The sequence below is a fragment of the Solanum lycopersicum genome, chromosome 1, assembly GCF_036512215.1.
Source record: "Solanum lycopersicum chromosome 1, SLM_r2.1".
Taxonomy (NCBI): domain Eukaryota; kingdom Viridiplantae; phylum Streptophyta; class Magnoliopsida; order Solanales; family Solanaceae; genus Solanum; species Solanum lycopersicum.
The window spans coordinates 72,097,637-72,123,488 of NC_090800.1; the positions used below are offsets into that span (position 1 = coordinate 72,097,637).

General features: G+C 31.6%; 2 protein-coding genes across 2 annotated transcripts; one reads left to right on the plus strand and one right to left on the minus strand.

Annotated features, from left to right (window-relative positions):
- The first annotated feature begins 7,932 nt into the window (after positions 1-7,932).
- LOC543717 (uncharacterized) lies at positions 7,933-9,127 on the plus strand. The gene is made up of 3 exons (NM_001247797.1): positions 7,933-8,449; positions 8,701-8,843; positions 9,080-9,127. The coding sequence occupies exons 1-3, from the start codon at positions 7,933-7,935 to the stop codon at positions 9,125-9,127; spliced, it is 708 nt and encodes a 235-aa protein (NP_001234726.1).
- Positions 9,128-11,648: 2,521 nt separating this feature from the next.
- On the minus strand, positions 11,649-18,126 carry LOC101246175 (lipase). The gene is made up of 11 exons (XM_004229167.5): positions 17,771-18,126; positions 17,607-17,676; positions 16,859-16,944; positions 16,432-16,497; positions 16,196-16,243; positions 16,038-16,105; positions 14,020-14,092; positions 13,772-13,933; positions 13,392-13,586; positions 12,713-12,801; positions 11,649-12,100 (listed from the first exon to the last, which is right to left on the minus strand). Exons 2-11 carry the CDS (start codon positions 17,671-17,673, stop codon positions 11,890-11,892), a joined length of 1,065 nt encoding a protein of 354 aa, XP_004229215.1. The 5' UTR covers positions 17,674-17,676; positions 17,771-18,126; the 3' UTR covers positions 11,649-11,889.
- Between the last annotated feature and the right edge of the window lie 7,726 nt (positions 18,127-25,852).

Genomic DNA, 25,852 nt, shown 5'->3' on the forward strand with positions numbered 1-25,852 from the left:
ATATAAAATATGATATATAAAAGAACAAAATTGATTTGATTTCCCCCCTATGAAATTATAGGAGCAAGATCAGTTAGCATTAAAAACAATTCTCGAAAATATTAAAATGTATTTTTGGATACACTTAGCGGCAGAAGATAATCAAAATTATTATGAAGTTATTTTAAAATTTTAATAAAATATGAATCATGAAAAATATAAGAAAAATTAATTAAGAGAATTCATTTTTAACATTTCACATAAATTAGTAAATAGCTAAATACAAGCTAACTTGATTATGTTAAGATACGATGCTAATTGTTATTTTTTTAAAAATAGAAATTAGTAAAATAAATTAAAGACAAGCTAACTTGATTTTCTTAAAATACGATGCTAATTGTTACTGTTTTCTTAGTTGAATTAAATAAGCAAAGACGAAAAAATGAAAAATAAAATTAAAAAAAGGGAGAATCGAAAATAGCGTTGAAATAAATTTAAAGAAACGTAGAACTATAGGAGAAAATCTATTAAGGGGAAAATTAATAGGGATAATTATTCCAAATATATTCATTACTTAACCATTCACCCTCCACTATAATTATTCTAAAAATTTACTTAACTTTTTCTCTTACACTTAATTATATAAAAATATTATTTATCGTTAATTATTATAAATATTCCTATTATTTAAAAAATTAATCCAACAGTCTAATTATAAGTTTTTATTAGATATTACAAGATTTTTTAAAAAATCTTTATAACATAAAATATTTTATCATTCTTTTATAATTGCTCATTTATTACTTATTTTACTATGTATTTTAACAACAATATACTGTTTTTTGTTAATTCTATATCACCAAAAATTATTTTGCAGAACTAAAATCATATGTATCATTCATCTCTTTCCAAAGAATCAACAAATAGAGAAAAAGCTTTAAATTTTAAGATACAATTGAAGTACTTTTTTAAGTCTTCAAAAATATAGATAGCTTATCTATTACAAATAACTTTTTATATTTCTAATACCGATTTTTGAATATGTTACTATTTCAATTATTTTGACATTTTTTTAAATAATTTAAAAGATTAAAAAATTCCACTTTAAATTTTTTATAAAATATCAAAGGTGATCATATTTAATTTTGAGAACTCATCCAAATGGATGATAAAATTATTAATTATTAATTATATATTGTAACTAAAATAAAAGGATATGTATTATTCAACCAAAAAAGAGTGTAGGTATTTGATTGTACTATTAAATAAAGATATTTAATTTTTGATAAATCAATTTATGAATCGAGTTAAAATTACAAATCTGAATATCAAATTTGTTATCTAATTTATTCAAATTTGAAAATTAAAAAGAAAATCTTTAAAACTTTTATACACCACACATATAGCGCGTCTAAGTTTAGCAGTAAAAAATAAATAAAAAGGTGGGGGAGGAGGAGAGGTTCTAAAGTCTATTCCTGCACAACTTTTGTAACGACCTGTTTAGTCGTTTTGAGCAGCAGACTTTGATTCTGGAAAAACTGGCAGAAACAACGGACCCCACGATGGACCGTCGAGGGGGTCTCGTTTCAAAACACTTAGAAATTTTGATAATTGGGTACTGAAATCGACTCTCTGAACTTCGTAACGGAATGGCAGGACGGACCGTCACAGACTCTTCAGAGAATTGAGTCTCTGAACTCTGTGATGGAGCAGCAGGACGGACCGTCGCAGGCACGACGGTCCGTCACAGGCACGACGGTCCGTCACAGGCTGCGTAATCCCAGACTGGGTCGGATTCCTGTAATTATTTTAAGGGGCGTTTTGGACTATTCCTGCTTTAATTATAAAGTTAGTGGGTTAATTCTAATAAGTCTAATTACTTGGGGGTTAAAAGAGGTAACCTTAAGTTAATTAGTGGGTTATTATTGCCATCTTTTGTTCTTAATTATATGCTAATTAGGGTAAAAGAAAGAGGGTTTGAATAAGAAAAGTAGAGAGAACAACGAGAGAGAGAGGATCGAACGAGGAAGAGAGAAAACGAAGAACAAAGCTTGAGGAAATTGCTTGCTTGATCACTAATCTTCGGTTGAGGTAGGTTATGGTTTTTATACTATTCGTAGTAAACTCTTGATAGCGAATGATATGTGTTGGGTTGTATTGTAAGTCTTCTATATGCTTAATTGTGTGCTTGTGTGATGTGTCTATATAATTGTGATAAAATAAGCATGATGAAGCTATTAAATCCCAAATCTTGAAAAATCTCTTGTTATTGATGATGCCTTGGTATAAAAGAAGGCTTGATGAACTAAAGTAATGAGATGATGATGCCTTGGTATAAAAGAAGGCTTCATGAACTAAAGTAATGAGATGATGATGCCTTGGTATAAAAGAAGGCTTGATGAATTAATAGAATGAGAATTAGGGGATCGGGTGTCACGAACCGACACGTAGAATTAGGGGATTGGGTGTCACGAATCGACACGTAGAATTAGAGGATCGGGTATCACGAACCGACACGTAGAATTAGGGGATCGGGTGTCACGAACCGACACGTAGAATTAGGGGATCGGGTGTCACGAACCGACACGTAGATTTAGGGGATCGGAGTGTCACGTTCCGACACATAGTAGTAGGGGATCGGAGTGTCACGTACCGACACAAGAGGAATAAAGATAATGAATCTTGAAAGATGTTAATATACTCAATCTAATGAACCTAATTCCCAAATGAGTATGGAATTGAGGCTTGAGTCCTCATGTGTGAACTTGGCGGTACTTGGTAATGATTATAGTGATTGTTGTTGCTACATGTAGAGTATTGTAGTTGATTTATGATATTACTTGATATATATTGTTTTCTATTTGGAGTTGGCCGATGATACCTACTCAGTACTTGTGTTTGTACTGAACCCCTACTTTTATGTTTTCTTCTTTGTTATTTGTGGAGTGCAGCAAACGTGCCGTCGTCTTCAACTCAACCGTAATTCTAGCCAGTCTTCAATCACACCGGATTTCAGGGTGAGCTAATGCTTCTAGCTTGGACTGGGTCTTCCTCTTCATGTTTTGATGCCTTGAAGTTCCGGCATGGACTAGCTTTTACTTGTTTTAGATTTTTAGAATACTCTTAGTTTAGTAATTTGATCATAGATGTTCTTGTGGTGATGACTTCCAGATTTTGGGGATAATAATAGTTATTGATTTTATTAATGAGTTTAAGTCTTCCGCATTACTTTCTGTTGATATTATATTGAAATGTTAAGGTTTAGATTGGTTGGTTCGCTCACATAGGAGGGTAAGTGTGGGTACCAGTCGCGACTCGATTTGGGTCGTGACAACTTTTTTCGATAGGGTCAAAATTTTAATATCAAAATTATCGTGTAAATTTGTGTAGAGCATAAATCCAACAAATGGATGGTTCAACTTTTCAAGCACATAGTACAAATTTGTAAGTATGATTTCTTGTACTAGGGTTGTTCCTTATTGGTTGATTATTATGTTAAAAATAGTTATCTCATATTAGTTGTCCACCTTATAAAATTAAGAAAGAATTAATTATTTTTTTCTAGGGATAATACTCAATTACTCCCCTAGCCTATACTCAAAATCCCTGCGACACACCTTATTTTTGATGAGGTCCTATTACCCCCTTTAACTTTTTTTTAAGTAATTAATTACCACTTTCGTGCCTACGTGGCAATAATAATCTGAAAGGTCGATGTGTTTGTTCAACACGTGCCAGGACCCAGTTTTTCAGCTTTCGAAAAAGTAACTTTTACACTTCCCAAGTTTGAAAAGCTGGAGTTTTATGTTTTCCAAATTAATTTTATCAAAAAAAAATTAAGTAACAAGGAAAGAAAGAGGGAAAGTGCTGCATGTGTGGATCGATTTCAAAGGTTAGAAATTTAATTTCCAACTGAAATTTTGTTTTTCGATGTTGAATTTTGATAGTTAATTTTCGATGTTGGATTTTGATAGTTAATAATGGATGGAGCTTCTTCAAAAATGAAGAACCATAAAAATGGGGTTATTATTTCAAAAGAGGAAGAAAAACTGCTTTTGAGAGAAACAATAAAATTTATTTTTGATTTTTTTTTCAAATTGCTTTGACACGTGGCTAACTTTTATTGGTCATTGTTAGCCAAAATCTGCACTCAATCTGCACTCACACGCCCTACATGGGTGACATCACGATTATTGCCACGTAGGCACGAAAGTGGTAATTAATTACTTAAAAAAAAGTTGGAGAGAGTAATAGGACCTCATCAAAGATAAGGTGTGTCGCATGGATTTTAGGTATAGGCTAGGAGGGTAATTGGGTATTATCCCTTTTTTCTATAATATCCTTATAATTAATTGTTTTTAAAAGTATTCATATTTGTTCGTAAAAATTTAAAGATATTCCTAAGGAGTAAATTACTAATAAAATTAGGACTGAGCATAAACATCGGAAAACCGAGACACCGTACCGAATCAAATTTTTTTGGTATTTCGATTTCGGTTTTTCGGTTTTTGATATTTGGTATATGTTTTTGTATTTTTCGGTATTTCGATTCAATTTTCGGTATGTAATTTTGTATTATTCGGTATTTCGATTTACCTAAAATATATTATATTATAATAATATTTATATTATATTAATTATTAATGTTAAATAATAAATATTATAATTTAAAATAAAAAATTAAAAAGTAAAAGACACTTTTTGATGTAACTATTTTTAGCCCATTAAGCTGAAAAATCAAACAAAAAAATTGTAAATTTTAAAAGCCCAACTAAGCAGGCCCATTAAAAAACCGAAATAACAAAACCGAACCTAAATAATAAAAATCGAACCGAACCAAATTATTTCGATTTGACGTTCGGTACACATTATACAAGAACCGAAAACCGAAAAAACCGGAAAAAAATTGAAACCGAACTGAATTACCGAATGCTCACCCCTAAATTATAAAATTACCTTTTTATGTTTGATTTTTTGAGAACGATGTAAAATAAAAATTAAGTAATTAATATGAAATAGAGATAGTATACGTTTGTACGTAATTCAATATTGTTATTGCATTAAGATGCTTCTTTGGAAATTTTTATGTTTGTACGTACCGGCTGTAAGTTAGAGACTAAAAGATAAGGATTTAAAAAATATATTGCTAATTAATCAGAATATTTAATTGGGAAAACGACTATATTGTTAATTAATTAATCTAATATACAAGTGTTGCTTTCTCATTAATGATGAAAACAAATTCAATCTTATTTTTATATATATATTAATCTTTTGGAAATAATTGATGGTACGTTGAGTTAAATGAAGTATTTTCTTGAAATTAACTTCACATTTAACTCTTATCTCTTAATTAGTCAAAACAAACTCATTTAATTTCATGCCAAACTTTTGGTCCTCACGTTTATAGTCTTGATCCTTAATTAAGAGAAAAATTCAATTGGTACTCCTTAAGATCATGTTACCAGAATCGAATATTATTTATTAACGATAAAATAAAATATTTCATCAGAAATATTTAAGAATAATTTTAGATTATTTATCACCCGCTAAAAGATTAGTTATTAAATAATTACATTTTTCAAAATTCTCTGTGTCAAGAGTGACCCCGTTGGACGATCTAATCACCTCAAGTTCAAGCTAATCTATTGGATTCTTAATTTTCTTTTTTAATAAGGAAATGTCATTAGAAATTGGATTTTTTTGCAACAATTGATATAGGGAAATGCACAATAGTTATATGTTTGATAAGTACAAGTTATATGTTGTTTTTTCTTGGCCTTTAGTGCATCGAGTGCTTATACGTTTTATTATAAGATTATTTAAAATTAAATTAAAATTGATAATATGAATTGAAAAAAAATTATTAATTTATTGGTAATGATGTTATTGGTTTATCAGTTGCACTAATGGTTTTGATTTTTTTTTTATTATCGAGTTATTGATTCTTAACGTTTTGAAATTTTTTTTAACGAGTTAATATTCGGTAGTAAATTAAATCATTATATTTGTACCGTTTTGTATATAAAATCCTTGACTTAGAGTTCAGTTTCATACTTTTATTTGAGGTTGTCTCAAACTTTTGTTTATTCTGCAACGTGACAATGTTTACTTATGAGCAAAATGCATTCTGACAACTCATGTGCATTGTTCATTTCGTTTGTCAGTGATTTATTATGATTTTTTGTGTGTCAAATCTTAATGATCAAATCAATAACAATCGATAACTGATAAATTAATAACTAATAAATTAACATCTTAACAACTTATCATGTTTACAAATTGATAATTAATAAATCGTACTAACTATCTTTAAAATCGAATCAAATCGATCGATAATATAGCGGATATTTCAACATTAATTTTATGTCCATTTTCATACGGCCGGCATGCAACAACCTTTTATTTGTAAATTGTCTGCATGAATTGACCCTTTCAAACATAACAACTAATTTGTTTAATTCATACCCAAAATTCCCAAGTAGTGGTTACCCATTAATGTAATTATTATTGAACAAAAATAAAAACAATAAGATGTAATTTATTTAAGTATATCTTTTTTATGAAAAAATAATAATGATGATGTACGTATGGACATTGACTTATCTAAGTATTCACGTATTCATGAGTTAGATTTGAATTGATTATTAATTAAAATCAAACCTAAATCAATTAAATTAATTTTTAAATTAATTAAAAAATCATATTAATAATAATGCATGTTTATCGATTTGGTTATTATCGGTTTAAATTTGATTTAGTTTGCTTATTCTAGTTATTAATTATATACGAAAATCAAAGAAACAATTTATTCAAAAGAAAGAAAAAAGAAAGTTTTTTTTTTGAAATCCCGAGAGATGTAAACTGTACTAGGCAAACCCTATGTGACAGGCTCGATTCAGGGTCATCCGTGCGAATAATAATCCTCCAAACCAATTGAGTCATCCCGAAGAACTTAAAAAAACATTTCATTCATAAGGAAATGAATTGTATTTGTATCATTTTCGATCTTGAAATTCTTATATGAGAATTCCAATTATACTTAACTTTCTACTTATATTGTTAGTTAATTCAATGTACTAAATAACATAAACTTACCAAATAATGCATAAGCTACCAATATAATTGCACAAATAAAAGGTGCATCATACCACTATTTTTCATTAGAGTGTTGCAATTATTTTAGAACAAAAAGTTGGTTCACAAAAAAAACCAATATATGTCAATTCGGTTCAGTTACTTTTTTGATTTATTTGAATAAAATCAAATTAAAATGGATCTATTTAATTGTTTGATTCAATTTTTCTATTTGAATTGGATTTTACCCAATGGACACCAGTGACTTCAAAGACAAAGTTAAAATTTTTATTAAGGAATTCAAAATTTATAGAAATAGACACATGAAGAAGTTGAAGGAGATTCAACATCTATTATATATATCTATATATATAATTATTTTAACTATGCCTAGATAATATAATTTTCGCCAAAGAAATTCAGATGAATTCTCTTCTTACAAGGTGACTCCTCCCCTAGTTGACTTGGTTATAACTACACCTACAACATTTAATTCGAAACTTATAGAGAGATGAAAAAAAGTAAACGAAAAATGTGTATGTACAATATATCACGCATGAAATTAACTTAAAATCTTAAATCCGCGCTCTAACAAATTTGGCAAAAGAATATACCATTGGAGATATCGGAAATTCTCAACCTTGAAAAGCCAACGAATAAAACGGTTTTTTCTATTATATTAGAAACCTCAAAGTCCCCGCCAAGAAAAACCAAAGGGTGAAAAGAAACAGAGAGAGTCAATCATTTTCTCCATCAATCTTCCTCTCTTCTTTTTTCTTTTTTTTTTCCTTTGAATCCCAAATCAAAGGGAAAAAAATTATCAATACCCCTTTCCCCTGTTTATTTTCTTCTTATTTTTTTCAAATATAATATAATATGGGTTGTGGGGAATCAAAGCACGCAGTTGCAACGGCGAATGCCACCATTCCTAAGAACAAGAGATCACTGAGTTCTAAATCTGAATCCAGAAAGGGTGAAAATATCGTAAAAACCGAAAATGGGGAAAAAATGGAGGAGGAGAAGGAGTTGATTGCACCGAAAATGGTGGCTGTGGAAAAAGAGAAAGAAGAGGAAGTTGTAGAGCCCAAGAATGAAACGATCCCTGTTGCTGTCGTAGAGACGAAGAAGAATGAAAATGATGAAGCAACAACCCCTGTTTCTGTGGTAGAGAAGGAGAATACAACTCCGGTTGCTGTTGTAGAGAAGAAGAACGAAAATGAGGAAATGGCCCCTGTTTCTGTTGTAGAGAAGAAAAATGCAATCGATGAAACAATTCCGGTTCCTGCCGTAGAGAAGAAGAATGAAAATGAGGAAACAGCATCCCCTGTTTCTGTTGTTGCTGTTGTGGAGAAGAAAGAATCTGTTGAAGAAATTAAAGCAGAAGAGAAAACTGGTTTGTTCTTCTTCTCTTTTTTGTGTTTTTACATACTTGTTGTTTTACATTACGAGAGTCTATCAAAAACAACGTGTTTACACAAGATAGGGCTATCTATCAAAATCTTGAAGATTTTTTATTTTCAAATTTACAACAAGGGAAAGACGAAGGGATTTTATATTTCGATTAGATATTTTGAACTTTTTATCTAACTTAGTCCTTTTTTTTTTCCTTATTGATGTTAATATGCATTTTCTTTAACCCTATAGAGATCATCAAGCCAATTGAAGAAGTAAAAGAGAAAGCGGAAGAGAAGGAAGAAGTTATCGCTGTTTCTGAGGCCACAGATGCTGCTAAACCAGAAACTGTCAAGGATGATGATAAACCAGAGACAGAGGAAAAGCCAAAAGAGGTATGGACTTGATATGTAAAATGTAAAATCCTTTTGTTTCTTTTAGGGTCGTTCGATGAGGAGCAAGTTATTTTGGGATAAATTATCTCGAGATAAGTTATTCCAATATATATATATATATGAGATAGTTTATTCCATCATTAAGAAATAAATGATGGGATAAATAATCTCACGTCCATTATGTTAGCAGTTTTTGATGGAAACAAGTGTCAATTTTTTTGGTTTGAATTTTGCAGGAAAATGCAACTGAAACATCAGCAACAACAGATTCAAAAACAGATTGAAGTGCAAGCATGGGAATATGGAAGAAGAGTGTTTATTAGTTTAATCCTTGCTTTTTAAAGCTTGTTGTAATTTCCGGCTTAAGTATACATATTTGTTCCATGATCTGTTTTCATATATTATCTCTGTTCTGCTTATATTTTTATATAATATTATCCCATTTCATCTAAATCTGTTGCTCTTTGCAAAATAACTTTAACTTGTTGTCAAAGCTTGTGATTAAAAATAGTTTTGTTAGGTTGGTCTTCTTGACATTATTAAGAATCTCCACCAACCTTTGGTAAAACTATATATTCCCTTCAACATATTTTTGTGTAATACTCCTTTGTTTTAATGACTTTTTTTTTGAGAAAAGGCCTAAAATATTCTCGAAGTATTGTAAATGGTACAAAATTATCCTTCATTCACTCATTGACTAAAAAATGTCCTTTTCATTTACATATTGACTCCAAAATTGTCATCCATCTTTGGGTTCAAAATTGACCACTTATTTAATTGTTTTGATTTAAATATTTTTTAAATACTTGACGCTCAACTATTGGTTATAATTTAATTTATTAATTTAATTTATAAATCAACCCAGTACCCACTCATTACTAACTAAAATCCCACCCAATTAATATACAAATTATAATATCAAAATCGCCCTAAACACTACTAAAACACGACGAAATTATAGATTCCTGGAAATGACATCCAAAATTATTTGAGTCCGAATCGAAGCCCCAATTAAATTTAGGTTGTTTCAAGCTTGAATTCGAAATTTATGATCAAAGGTAAAGAAGCAGTACATCCCGAATTAATTTATGCACTTTGTTGAAATATAATTTTATAAATATTTATGAAAACCTTTAGTATATTATTTTTTATAAAAGTTATCTATGAAGTAACATCACGTAATTAAGACGAAAGAATAATTAAGATAACATGTTCAGACTTTTAAGTTTATCGTTAATTTTTATTTTGATACTTCAATGTATGATAATTTACTTCTATAAATATTATCTCCTCAAAGTTTTAAAAACATGTCATTGGCAGTAGCTTTCCTGTTGTTGCATTAGTAATGGTGCGTTTATTAATTTGGTGGAGTTTAATTAGTAATAGATGGATAGCGGACTGATTTATAAATTATACTAATTAAGCTAAATTATAACAAATAATTGAGTTTTACGTATTTAAAAATGTATTTAAATAGTTTAAATCTAAAACCGTTAAATAAGTGGTCAATTTTGAATCCAAAGGTGGATGACAAAGGTATTTTGGAGTCAATAGGTGGGAGGAAAGAGTATATTGGAGCCAATAGATGGATGGAGGGTAGTTTTGTACCATTTCTAATACTTCAAGGGTATTCTAGGTCATTTTCCCTTTTTTTTAAGTTCATTCTAAAAAGAATATCATCTTAGCAATGATTAAAATAATTTATTTTTTGAATTTCTTTTTACTCTAAATGGAATGATTTACCTTCACACAAGTATGTAAAGATTTATTTTTAGACCGCAAACTTCAATATCTTCTTTTTTTTCCTTAAACACCTTGTCAAATTAAATGGTGTTTGTACGGTTGGAGTAACATGAAGACATATATGTCATTCTTAGTTTTAGTTCGTCATTTATTTATGAATTTTATCTCTGAAGTATTTATAGCTTTAAAAACATAAATATATTCCTGAACTTGCAACATGAGTTAAAAAGTTGCTTTCAACACTTCTCTCAATTTTATATTAAGAGATGATTCTTGCACCTATTAGTATTTGAGATCATTAGCTATGTCTTAGGGAGATCCAAAATATATCTAAGTTTAATTAGTCAAATATAGAATGTTTGTAAGACTGTCAATAATTTAAGCGCGGAACTAATAATTGCAAGGGTTGACAATGGGACGGGTTTAAGGCCATACGAGGCAAATTTAAGATTGGAGTGATTTTTCTAAAACTAATGCGGGACAACTTGCGGGTATATGTGATTTTATGTAGGTTTAAATTTAACTTATATTTTTTGTAAATTATAAGAGTGATAGATCATTATTTATTAAGATAATTTCATTAAAGCTACTAAAATATTCAAGATAGTAAATGAAAATAGTTCAATAAGAATAAATTCAATTTCTTATATATTTTACCAATTGACCTCTAAAAAATAAAATTTTGAGTTAATATTCTATTAAATTGATACAACTTTATGAAAAAATGATTTTATTTTTAATATCAAACTTAACTAAAAAAAATTATTAAACAATTAAACAAGGGTATATTTATGGTAGCGTGTCTATGCAGACGGGGTAGGACGGATTGAAAATGAAAATTAATGTTATGCGGGACGAGATGGAACAGATTAAAATTTTTACGAGTTAAGCTCAACCTGCCACGCCCCCATCCTGATTGTATCAACAAAGTTACAAAATTATTGTTTCTCGTTCCTTATCCTAGAGAAAAGAAAATAAATCTTAGAAGGAATGGGTGTATCAACAACTGTCAATGATTCAGAATCCATTTTTTGTCATTTTCAAAAGGAACAGATAGCTACGTTTACGAATTTACAGAATATTAATCATATATGATAAAGTCAATACTTTAATCTCTTTTTATTTACATGGATAAGATGTAAAAAACGATAGCAAAAACAAGTTAAATTAGAAGGAACTATATACACAAGCAACAGGACACAACTGGCATACTTTTGACTAGCTCTATACATTTACCTTGAGTGGGAAACTCTGCTTCAGCTCTCCCAAATTTTGGAGAGTCAAATGGTAATCCAAATAATCTCTATAATGATTTCCCTTCCTCACTAGACTCCACATTCATTCTCAAAACAGAAGATATATTTCTGGAGAAGATGATATTTCCATCGTTGTCTGTTGTGTGATACGATGCTAGACCATTACCCATCACAATTCTGCACCCCGCTGATACATCACATGATAATTTTACACCAAAATATCTCACATGATCCTTAACACTGTTGCCTTTCACCGACCTACAAAGATGTGATCAAAGTTATAAAGAGGCCAACAGCTCTAGTAACATGCCAGTCGTTTATTACTATGAAGATAATTAGAGAGTGTACGACCTTCAGGTGTCTCCAGTCTCAATATGTTCCTAATCCAAAAATTGGTCTTTCTGGATCCTAAATTACCAGCAAGATTACAGATTATTTTGTTACAACATGGTTCAGCAGTAAATTTACCACTTCTCTTATCAAATACCAGTGTTTTATGGTTTCACTTTCTTGTTTGTTTATCAACAAGGAAAGTGAGAGAGACTCTATTCTTTTCTTTTTTGCGTCATCACAATTATGTACGGCTGTGTTTAACATACCTCATACAGCTTTAGAAAGTTCTTGTTAGAATTTATTTTAATGTTTTGTTTTTTTCAAATTGCTTTCTTATTTGACAAATGGAAGTTGTATAATGTATCAGCCTTTTCGCCATAATGCTTTATAAAATGGATCCATATGTGCCCTCAAACTTGTTATAAATTTGCCATAAGCATTTTCCACTGTTTGCATTTGTAGTTTAACTTAATCTAACTGCATGAAAGCAATTTGAAGAAATCCAGTGCAGCTGAGCACATGAAAGAGAAACTTTACCTGCTGCAAGAAGGATCCTCCCCAGAATTATCGCAGACCTTTTCAACTGTATAAACTAAACTTCCAAAGCCAAGATCATAAAGCCAGACCTGCAATTTCAAGATCTCACAGTCAACATAATGCAACCACGAATCAAGACAGCAAGAGGCAGAGTCACTTGAATGTGTCTAAACATAGTTTGAATGCTCACAATGAAAGAGACTTATTACCATGAGTCTTTATCATATATTAATGTGTAACTTCTTAGTGCAGAAATTATAAAAAAATACAATTATAGTTCGAATGCTCACAATGAGAAAGACTTATTACCACGAGTCTATCATATATTCAAATGTAACTTCTTAGTGCAGAAATTACAAAAAAAAAAATACAATTATTGACAACCTTCTTTTTTTTTATAAATTCATAAAACACCGTTTCAACATATCTTCGGTATTTAATATACTGTACAGATATAATCTCAGAGATGCAGAAAGTTGGTTAATACAGAAAAAATCACAATTTAACATTACCGTGTAAATTTGAAATAGCTAAACATTTTTAAATTCTTGAGATTTGAATTTACGAATTAGCCTGCAGCACTGAACTCATATTCTATGTATAGAGATCATCATTCCTTACAACTAGACTTGTGCAGTTCAAAATCAAGCACTACAGGGTTTTGAGTTGAGGAACTTGCCTCTCTAGGGAAATGGCGATAAGTTTTGTGAGGGAAGTACTGATAGTAAGGGGGCAAATGAGGCACAATATCATGACGATTTGTAACACGAATTGTATTGGGGACCCGTTCTCTGTAGTAGGACACAAATGCAGCATTACCAATTCGTGGTTGTCCAAATGTCATAACCGAAACATTCTGGCATCCAAGATGCACCTGGAATAAGAAGATAGATCCATTAAGTGCGAGTTGGAGAATATTTCTTGCATCATATGGCAAATGGTCCACAAGGATATGCAAGATCAGTCATATTTAAGATGTGACCTATTTTTCTAAATGGCAAGTCAAAACATGTAAACAATGATTTTTTGTAAAAAGAGTGGCGAGTCTTTAGTGCATACGGTGAGATCCAGGCCACAGAAAGCAGCCATAGCCCCTCCCATTGAGTGTCCAGTCACCATAATTGGAATATCTCCATAGAACTCTTTCGCACTTTTAACAGCAGTTAGCACTCCTGGACGCAATGACGTGTTATGATAAGCAGAATAAAATCCATGATGCACCTGGAAAGAAGCAGAGATGACTAATTTGCAGAAAAGAATGTTAAAAAACAAAATAGAAGCAGAAGAGGCTTGGTGTCAACACACACCATTGCATCTTCCATTCCTGGATAAGATATATCAAGCTGCTTCCAGTATAGATCTTCAATCCAATTCTGTAGGCTGTAACCAAAAAGTTAAAACTTGAACTTCATATCAAATATATGTTGAATCGTAGAGCCAAAGACCATATAGCTTATTTCCTATACAGTAATTTAGATAATGCATATTACATCACAACCGTGAGCAGATTGATCAGAGGTTATTAGATTTTAAAGTTGGTCACCATGAACATCAACAAACAAAAGACAATCTTAACGTTTCACAGCTTAGACCTGAAGACAAGAAGTAACAGAATTCTGATTGAAGCAGCTTCAGCCACTCCTGGTTCACAAGTTATGAATCAACAGTCATAATATATTATGGTCAAGAGATTCAAATTCCTCAACAAAATTTTGAAACCAAAATCACGAGAAGTTATAGTACTCACTCCGTCCCATATTAGTTGTCCATGTTACTGAAAAAAGTTATCCCAAATTACTTGTCAATTTACAAAACCAAGATTGAATTAATTAAATTTCTCATTTGTCGTTACAATTAATTCTTGTTGAAAGTGTAAACAAGTTTGTAAAATTCCAAAAAAGGTTTCTTTAGGTTTCGTCGTAAACCAAATTTGTTATTTCAAATTACGTAAATCAATAGTTCACCTCGCACTCAAAGATGGGGCATTTCCCATTTTTATGGGAATTTCTGTACCAGAAAGAATGGTAACTCCAATTATAGCCACTTTGGGATGTAAAATATATCTCCTTTCATCATCCTCATAGTGTATGTGACTGGGGTAACTAGTAAAATTACCCTTTCTTATTTACAATTTTTAAGGGGCGTGTAAAGGGGAAAGTGGACAACTAATATAGACAGAGGGAGTAACTATAAGTAGGCAAATACACAAGTACCTTGGTGCTTAGAAAATTCCATAATGACTGAATCTTATTTTATAAGGGAAGATGTTTTGAAGCAAAGGGTGGGTAATTCACTTGTGATGAAGCCGGAAGTGGAAGCCCAATGCCAACATTGACATTTTCTTATTCTATTAGTAGTAAATGTCTTCAATAGAAAAATCCAGAAGAAACCTAGAAAATTGGGTGTTGTTTGGTTCATGCTTGCTTTTATGCAAACGGTTCACCCAATATTTGGCTTTTCCTCAACATTTACATATGATTTGGCTTGCTTAAACGAGCTTCAACAACTAAGTTATCCCTTTTAAACATCTTGCTAAAATGAGCTTCAACAGCTAAATTATCCTATCTTTTAGATAAAGCTTCTTCTGCTTTCTTTTCCGTTTTTTCTTCAAGAAACAACTCTCTAAGGTGCAAAAGTGAGACATGACCTCAGGCATGACAAAAGTTGCAGATCTCGTAGGCGTTCCCACTCCCCCCTAAATGACTGCTACAGAAAATTAGGCTTTCCCTTGCCTCAGAAGATTTTTCAAGCACATTACACATTGATTAGAACTATTCAGGTTGAAAGAAGAGAAATTAAGAAAAAATGTTTACATGTCAAAACGATCAATTAAAACTCTTCAGCTTGTCAAATAAAAGCCAAAATCCGGTGGAGGCTAATTCTATCAATAGCATCTCTGCCTCTTTTGTTGCAACAAATTCAGCTGGAGAACATTAGTTAGTTATACACCCCCGTTGGTGTAAGCATCCACAACATCGTAAAAGGTGGTTTAGATCCAGTTCTCGTTTTCAACTGGAATACCAATAGCCAACTTGGACCCAGACAGCTGGCCAGCAAAGTATGTATAAGTATAACTTTCTCTAATACTTTTACAACTTAACATGATTTTATCACCTCAGTCATGAAGTTCTTACTGACTTTCATTAGGTTCACAGGATTTAAAGAGTAGCATAACATTATTCGTTTCGAGAGAATGGTTTTCCCTCGAAGACCTAACGTAAATGACTATTTAACAAACTACAAATTTTGAAACCCCATAAATTAAATTTAATGTTGCACAATTATGATAATGAAGTAAGGGGCAGTGGACCAATGGTATCCAAACCTGCTTTCCTGAGTGCCTCTGAATGCAATAACAATGGCATTAAGATCCTGCGCCACACCTACATATGCCTGCAATGGGCAGTGGGTATTAGATCAGATAGTAGCGGCTTAGTGCGTCTAACTAAGAGCAAGCTTACTTCTGCATAGTGTAATACACACCTGAAGGCATCGTTGCACATCAACAATGAGCTCTAGAATTTGAAATCCCTGCTCAAGGAAAAACCACAATATATCATTCAAAACAACTTAATAATGAAGGCTTGAACAAACCAATCATATATGAAAACTATGTGTGATATTTATTTTTTGATCCTACGAGGTAACTATTATGATATTTTTATGAAGCTTTTCTTAACATGAAGCGGTGTTATAAGATGATGATCCATATAGAATACCTTGGTTAAACCATTACATCTTGAGCAAGTCCAGGCAAATAATTCTGTCAAATCGGACACATAGACCTGCAAATGAAAGGGAACTTTTGGGTAACAGTCTAGTTGATATCAAATATAAGTGAACAATGTAAAGTAATTACTGCATTACAGGAGCAGACTGAAGTGGCAAATGTCGACCATTAACTGCAAATAAGAAGTGCAGAAAAACAAAGGACAGGAGTTCCAGAAATATAGAAGTTCAAACTACATAAAAAGCATTTATAATCTTAATAAAATACTTAATACAATTGTATTTCAAACTCAAGTGATGAAGCCTCCAAGGTTCTAAATTCAGAACATTTATAACCATTGTGGCCCCGAAAATACAAAAGATCCAGATAGAATTTGGAAAAATATATTAAAAAGGTATGAAGTTCTCAGAACTTACTGCTGAAGCATATTCCACCAATATGGTGGCAAGGGTGTGGTTGTAGATAGCTGCATGATGCTTGTTCTTGGCCTTCACTTTGAATTCTGCAGACAGAATAATTGTAAGCCATCTAGAAATATTGTTAACGGTGGTCAACAAGAACAGTTTATGGCGACAATCACAAAGATCAGTGTGTAAACAGAAAAATAACTTCATAACATATATTAGTAAAATAACTTGGTGAAAAAAAGTCTTGATCAGCTTGCACTAAGCAGAAATTAAGAGTTCAAACGTCTAAACATACAGCAGACCTATCAGTGTTTGCATAATCCACTTAACAGCTCCACCATGCCTACCTCAATCCTCCATCTCAAAAGTGTCCTAGTTTGAGTTTAACATAACACTTAAACTTTAGCATGTTCAATATGAAATGAATCATACACCAAATTTTTTTTGTTTTCTTAGTATACTTTAGAAAAATAGTTGTATAAATAAAGTTAACAGTAGTCCAGTTATAACTTTCCAGATACAAGAATTTCAATGTAAAAATATTCTGAAACATGCTAAATTTTTTGGATTGCAAAACCATCCAATAAAGCATACTATACATAGCATAGAGACAATTTTATCGTCTAGTTGAAATATGTTTGAAGTAAAGAAACTAGCCACATTAATGTCATAGCTAATCATCCAAGTAAACGCGCTACTTTGGAAACTAAAATTCTAGTCTAAGTAGTAATTAATAATTCTATCAAATCATGATTACCTCTACCAGTTGAAACCGCAATTAAGCATAGAAAAATAACCACCTTTAACCAATTTTTTCCGTCCATAATCTGTATAACAATGTCCAAAACAAAAAGCTCAGCTAAAAAAATAACCTAAAAAAACACATAGAAATCAGGAGATAAAATTCAAACAACCGATCACCTGGAAACTTGAAGATGCTTAACTAGGAGCTCCGTTATCCTATTGAATTTTTTGTTGTTCTTTGTGAGCACCGGCGACGGCGAGCAATGTCAACCGGCGATGAATGCAGAATTTATGGAAAAGGATAAAACGTAGAATGGAGAAGAGTCAAAGATTTTTGGCATAAAAGAAGGTGAAATTGGGTTTGACTATCGATTAATACTTTCGTGACGGTACTGGACATCTACAGGTCACCGTGAGAGAACGCCGCCGTGCGGTGGCGTACATAGACCGATTGTGACTCCGATACGGAATTTGCGTCCAAATATTTCGTTTTATATTTTAAAATAATATAAATAAAAAATTACTTATAAATCAATTCATCCCATTATGTAATCCCTCCTTTTAATTTTAAAAAAATAAATTGTGTCGAGTTAAAATCGAAAAATAAGTTTTTATTTTATATTTTTTATTCAAAATTTATATTGAATTTCGATTAGCTATAAAATAGGTATCGACTCATTTAGAAATAACGCTTTCAATAAATTTTTCTTTATATTTAAAATCTAATTTGAAATATCTAAATAAGAATGGAGTATTATTATGCGTCACAATCCATGTTGATAAAATGAGAAAATAATTTGGTAGGGCTAAAAGTAATTTGTTGTTAAACGGAACTCAATTATGATGTAGTGTTCCCCTAAGTAGGTTTTTTTTTCTTCTTAAATTTTTTTGGCATATTAGAATATCCATTTTCAAATTCGTCACTGTTAATTTACACATCACTTATTGGATTATGCCAAATTTCCAAATATTTGATCCTCTTTTAGCTGCATTTGGTGTACTTTATGTGTCCGCTACACGTCAGTGAAATGGATTATGCCAAATTTTTAAATACTTGATCGTCTTTTAGTTAGAGGTATTAATGGTACGGTTATGTTGGTTGTTTTTTAAAAATTATATCATTATAATTTTTGAGTAATTTTATAATATGTAATTAAACTTAGATTTTTTAAAATTATTTCAATTATATGGTTTATTTTTGGTATCATTCTGGTTAAATTCTGGGGACGGGGGGTTACTTTTAATATATCAGCTCAAAGTATATTACTATTAAAATATTTATTTCACAAATATATTCTTGATAAACACTTTAATTCTTCACCAAAAAAACAAAAATGTGAATATTTGTTGTTCTATTGTTTGATCTTTAAGTGTTTGCATAGAGGGGGGTTTACTTTTAATATATCAGCTCAAAGTATACTACTATTAAAATATTTATTTCTCAAATATATTCTTGATGAACACTTTAATTCTTCATCAAAAAGTCAAAAATGTGAATATTTGTTGACCTATTGTTTGATCTCAAGTGTTTGCATAGATTTTGAGATATTGTTTGATAGAGTATCTACTATAGTGTCTTTTAATTTCAAAACTAATTAACTAAAGATTAATTTAAATGCGAACAGTCAAAATCGTCTAGTCACGAGAGGCCTAGGACTTGGATTATATTTATATTTAAAAAATGTCATAAAATATATTTATATATTAAATTAAATTAACATAATGTTAATATATAACATATATTTACACACATGAAAAGTTATTCGGTTGAAATTTTTTCGGTTTTTTCATAAATTAAAAAGATCATCCCTGTTGTTGAGGACGATTATACACTTACTAAAAGTCCAAGGTTTTATTGAAAAAATAACATAAATCGATTCGATTAAGTTCAGTCAGTCAACTTTTCATATTCTTTTTACATCCCTATTTTTAGCTACCATTTGGTATTTAGTTGTTTGGTAGAGGGAAATGTTTTTCATAAATTAATTTATAGTTTATCTTTTCGGTTGGTGAGTAAAAAAACATATATGTTTTTTAATGTTTGATTGGTTAATGAAAAATATTTTTTAGAAAATATCTTTTATTTTCTACTAGAGAATTGAAAATATTTTTAAGAAAATAGTTTCTGATTTGAAAATCAATTCGAAGACCTCACCCCAACATCTGAACTACGACATGATATTGGTGAACAATTCAAAATTTAGGATCTGACCCCGACTTTCGACCCGAAAATCAATCGTGACACACGACCCCAACACTAACACTTGATACAGATATCCAACTTCAATGTAACAGCCTGTATTATGTATATGCTAGTTCTATTCATGTGATACTTAACATAGTCTTATAGTATAGGTAAGGGATCATGTTTCTTATATGATTAGTGTTGGTTTAAACTAGCTCGAAAGATGATGTAACGTCTTATATGTTTCAGCATGCGTATGCAAGTTAACTCCGACGGAAGTATTTGAACTAGAGATAGTAAGGTGGTAATTGAGCTTAAAGTTGAAAGTTAAGAGCTAAGTTGGAGAAAAAGAACTTACTATTTAGAAAATGGAATAAAATAATTGAGTTGCTTGCTTGACTTAATTAAGCTAGTAGGTGACAGGTAGGTGCATCACCTACTTTGACTTATTGACCATTCCAAAGGATCAAGTAGGTGCATCACCTACTAAGACTCTTTTTTTTTACTATGTAATTGGGTCAAGTACTCTACCACCTACCTGCATTAATCTAGCCCAAGTTGAGTAAAAGAATAAGGGGAAAACGGGCAACCAATGCCTAATAATCTTAAGTCCAAAAGAAAGGCCCAAGTGAAAAGTCCAAATATGTGGATCACCTACTTGCATTAATTATGGCCCTGATTGACAAGAATAAATGATTAATTGACAGTAAGGCCCAACAAGTGTTGAAGTACCCAAAGGCGCAAGTCAAAAGGCCAAGTAGGTGGGTCACCTACTTGAAAATATATGACCCAAAATTGGCAAGAAAGTCGACCATTACACATTCCCTTTTAAAGAAATAAAGATCAGATCTTTTGCTCCATTTTAAACTTGCAAAATTTTCAGATTTCTTAAGTTTCTCTCTTGGTCTCTCTTGGCTTCAACAAGCAATCTTAAAACACCTTAGGTTTCTTGAGTATTGTCCCCCTTTTCAAGTAAAAATTTGAGTGAGAGTTTCAGTTCTTGAAGTAGAAGTTTAGAGGACAAATTTCTAGAAACTAAAGTAAGACTACTGCCCATTTTTGCCTCTTTTTAAGGTTTAGGGCGGAGAATTTTGTATATATTTATCAAGAACTCATGGATTGTGATAAATCTTTGAGTCAATATTCTCCTATTATGATGAAAGATTTTGAGATTGATGGTGGTTGCCTTATGTATATTGTTATTGGGGCAACTTGGGTATCTTAGCAACGGATGTACGAAGTTGTATTAATGTATATAGGAAGGGTGTGGTGGTTCACCGTTTATGTAAGGGTTGTATGAGCCTACTTTTCGTCAAATGTTTAGCTACTGTTTTCAAGGGCCTTAATGTGAGAGCTGCTAATTTAGCTTAATCATGACTTATGTTGTAGATTAGCACCCAAAGAGGAAGGTAGAATCGTGATAGTTGTATTGGTCAAAAAATAAGGCATGTAAGGCTATTTGATTCAATATTCTTCGGCATGAAATCTGATACTTGCGATTAATACTAATAAATGAATTTCCTAAGTTCTATTCCAAGTAAAGGAAACATAGTGGCAGCGTACGATCTCCAAATAGCTAACAATATTTTCCCCTATCTTTAGTGCATAGAATTACTTCATTATATGTTCACTCCTTTATACTTGTGTAATTATCCTCCCATGTGATGGTATGGAAATGATATTTGCAAAAGCAAGTTTGGTGGATCCTCCTCTTAGTTAGTTAAAGTCAATTATGTCATTTATGCTCACAAGTAATACATTGATGTTACATAGTTTTTTATGTCATTGTTACCGCCTTGAAATATTATTTTCATGTCTTCTACTAGTGGTCCGTATTTCCAAATCTCAAAAATGATTATGACTATCAAAAAACGACAATCTCAGAGATTAAAGAATCTAAGTAAAACAATTGGTATATAAGGATGGCAACTCAGGGGTAAAACCCTAGCATGGACCTATCTCAATTGGTACAGAAGAGTGGCAGCTCAGGGGCGAAAGTCTAGCATAGGCCAACCCCAATTTGTGTATTTATAAGGACCGCATCTCAGGGGCTAAAATGCCTAACATGGGTCGTCCTCTTCTACCATTGATGAGTTGGTCATTCGTATCACGTGTCTATTAAAGATCATAACAAACTGAAATGTAAAGACACGAATGTAACATACAAGAGTTAACAAAGGTGGTCTTCTAATCTGATTTTCGCACATATATGTTGCTATTTGGTTCCATTCAAACTCTTATTCTATATATGTTATGGCCTTACATATTCAGTACATTTTTTCGTACTGACGTCCCTTACGGGAGATGCTACATTTCATGTTGCAAATACATGTACTCCAGCTAGTAGACCTCCTCAATAGGAACACACGATGCTCAACTACTTTTGGTGAGCTCCAGGTTGATTCAGAGCTTTACTGAGTCCTTGGTAGATTCATTTTGGTAATGTATCATAGTTAGGATAAGGTGGGGTCTGTCCCAACCTATTCTAAGGTTTTTCATCTTTTAGAGGGTATGTAGACTTATGTATATGGTTCAGTTGCGTCTTAAAGAGTTGTGGCCTCAACGATCAAGTTTTATATATAACTTGTGGGTCTACTTATGTTGGTTCATATCACTACATTCTATACGAACTTGTCACTTGATTGTTATAATTCTATGCATAGTAAGCACTGGTTACAAGTTGGTTCTCTCGGGCCTTAAGGGCATCGGGTGCCTGTCCGTCTTTATGGAATTAATGGCGTGAGACCCAATGACTAATCTGAGATCATATTCGTACACTTGGCTCAGGACTTGATCCCAACACTCAAATCGGTACCCAACTTTCGAACCAAGACCTAACTCTGCCTCCATACACAAGACCTGACCTCAATTCCGTATCCAGGACATGACTCGACTCAAAGCCCAATTTAGGACTCGACTTCTTATTCGAATCCAATTTTGACATGCGATCCTGGACCCAAGAACGACATTCGAACTAGGATTCGATTTTAACTCAGGATCCAATATTCAAACTAGGACCCGACTTTAAACTAGAGCTTGACCCTGACTTTTGATTCGAGACCCAACATTCAAACTTGCACCGACCTTGATACATGACACTCGATGCAAGAGTCAACTTCTGGCCAAATATTTGACTCCAAATCAGGACTCAGTCTTGGCTTTCGAAATAGGATTCAACCACCCCCGACTTGATATCTGACTTTCAAACCAAAATTTGATAGAAAAAATAATTTGAGTGGAAAAAGGAGGTTGGTAAGGACAGAGGGGTAAGGATGATGTTAAAAATGAAAATTTTAAAATAATTATTAAAAAAACTTTCAAATTATTTTTTTTAAGAGGCGAGGGGCTGGAAGGGGGTGGTTGGGATAATGATGAGGTCAATTTTATTTTTTAGAAATTAATTATTTTTTTTTAAAAAAATAATCTGTAAAATTAATTTTTTTGTTGGGGGGGGGGGGTAGGGGTAGGGGTAGGGTAGGATAGGGTAAAGAAAATTGAATATTTTAAACTTCAAAGTATTTTTCAAAAATAAAATTTTAAATTTTAATATTTTTAGTTTGGATGTGGCTGGCGACTGATTTGGGGGGTAAGGAGCGGAACTGGAGGGTAAAAAATTTGAAAATTTTTAAGAAGTTTTTTTAAAAAGAATTCGAGGGAGGAGGGTTGGGGTATGTTGTGGGTAAAAAACATTGTAATTTGAGGTTGGAGGAGAGTGCTAAAAAATATTTTTCATGCTTTTCGGTGACAAAAACATTTTCAAAACATCTGAACCAACCAAACATAAGAAAATTGAAAAACATGTTTCAGAAAAATGTTTCATACCAAACATTTAAGAATCATTTATTTTTATTTATATAAAAGTTTAAATATTTTTATTGATATGTTATATTAAAATTTGAATTCTAAATAACTAAAATGATTTATTGTAGTAACATATTAATTGTTGCTTCCAACAACACACAAATTTATGCGATCGTACAAATAATAAAGTAACTCAAAGAGTCTGATCTCAAACTTGAAGGGACTTGTGATTTAATAAAATCTTGTTAGATCTAGTAACACAATTTTAAACAAGTGTTACATTAACACATATAGATTTTGTATTATATCTACTAAGATTGAAAAACAAGTACATAATTGTGGTTACAATTTAAGAGATGTTATTAGGTTACGATTTTGTTTCGCAGTTATACAAAGTATTTTATTTCATAAATTTTATTCACTTATATAATTATTGATTTACAAGGTTAAAAATATGATTATGATTTATTGAACCTCTAATTATTTATTTAAATTAACTTACAACTACATTATTGAACAAAATTATGATAAATTAATCTAAACGTATTTATATACTTTTTGTTGTCACGGCCCAATCTGACATGAAAGACACTCACACTATTTTTTGGTATGAGAACAAACTATATCTCAACATGCTGAAATAGTTTTTAATAATTTAAAACAATTTTCATAAATAAAAAATAAGCAGTGCGGAAGTAACCCCTTTGAAACTGAAAGTCGTGTATCAAAACATCTACGTAGTTTAGAATGTGGGGATGCAATCCAAAACGACGAAAGTCTAAGTTCGGAAAATAGACTAGGGAGAAAAGGTGAACTCATAGAAGTTCGAAAGAAGCAACTTACCCTTTAATTCAAGATGTTTCAGTCTATTCCAACTGAAGTCGCGTAGCAGTCTTTAGAATATGCCCTGCACTAAACAAAGTAAAAACATATATAATATCAGTATACAAATCACAATGTACTTGGAGAATTATCGGCCAACTCCAAATATATGAAATATAAATAGAATTAGTAAAAACAAAATAATATGCAAATATAGCCACAATAATTATGTTCAAAAATAGTTATGTTCAATAACAATATAGTAATCAAGTTTGGTTCATTGTACAAAACAATCGCATGTACCGAGTGTGGTACCCGAGCCAATTGTTAGTAAACCTCTATTGTTATGGTACCTGAGTCAACCAATAAGATATTTCATACTAAGCGTAGTACCTGAGTCAACTAAGAGATATCATGTACTATGTGTGGTACTTGAGTCACTAATTGGTATGTATGCGCGTGGCACTCATACCAACCGAATATCACACAACACAAAATTTAATTACAGTCACAATAAGTAACATCACATTAATTTGTAACACAAGTAAATATAACACATTTATCGCATGGGATGTATAAAAATTATCATTTCATATTCATCATTTTTTTTCAATTCCTTATCCACATAGTGTACAAGTATTACTAGCAAAACAGTTACATATACATATGACGTAAATGGAAAATAATTCAGTCACCACCTACATTGAGTGAAGTCTGAAACCTTTAATAAACTTGAGTTTTACCTTTATTATGGAGTCTAGCTTGTTATTAGTCTATAAACAATCAAAATAATATAAAATCATACACAAATTACCTAAACATATCTTTATTATGTCATAACCCCATATTCCAAGCAAGTTCGATAGTAATTCTATTCAAACCAGGGTTATTCCAACATTAAGTCTAACTAAACTACCCCTAAGTCGTCGTCATGGATTCTAAGGCTTAATAATCAATTATCAAGTTACAGGCAGAGGCGGACCCACATGGTGTCCTCCGGGTGCTCGAGCACCCATTAACTTCGTTACGAAATATATATATCTATGTAGAAATTGATAGGTATTTGTATGAAATTAACATAGAGCACCTAATGAAAAATGATTTGGTTGGCCCAATGGCTCCTGGATTGTCACGACTGGACTCTAGACCCCAGACGAGACCGGCGTCGTTGACCTCTCAGAGGTCGCAAACAAGCCTACTTACGTCATTCTTACTTTACATAGTTAATTTTTAGCGGAAAATTTGAAATTTTTGATTCTTTAATCATACTTGTTAAACATTCTCTATTAGGGGTGGGCATAAACACCGAAAAATCGAAACACCGAACCGAATCGAATTTTTTTAGAATTTCGGTTTCGGTATTTCGGTTTTCGGTTCGGTATTCGGTTTAATTTTTTGTATTTTTCGGTATTTCGATTCGGTTTTCGGTACATATTACTTTGGAATTCGGT

Bases quoted from the DNA above. Each gene is read 5' to 3' on its own strand.
- LOC543717 (NM_001247797.1), top strand. From the start codon at position 7,933: ATGGGTTGTGGGGAATCAAAGCACGCAGTTGCAACGGCGAATGCCACC. The intron at 8,450-8,700 runs GTTTGTTCTTCT...TTAACCCTATAG, and splicing joins TAAAGCAGAAGAGAAAACTG to AGATCATCAAGCCAATTGAA. The intron at 8,844-9,079 runs GTATGGACTTGA...TGAATTTTGCAG, and splicing joins CAGAGGAAAAGCCAAAAGAG to GAAAATGCAACTGAAACATC.
- LOC101246175 (XM_004229167.5), bottom strand. From the start codon at position 17,673: ATGGACGGAAAAAATTGGTTAAAGGTGGTTATTTTTCTATGCTTAATT. The intron at 16,106-16,195 runs GTGTGTATTACA...TGCCCATTGCAG, and splicing joins ATGTGCAACGATGCCTTCAG to GCATATGTAGGTGTGGCGCA. The intron at 12,802-13,391 runs GCAAGTTCCTCA...TTGAAATTGCAG, and splicing joins ATCGCCATTTCCCTAGAGAG to GTCTGGCTTTATGATCTTGG.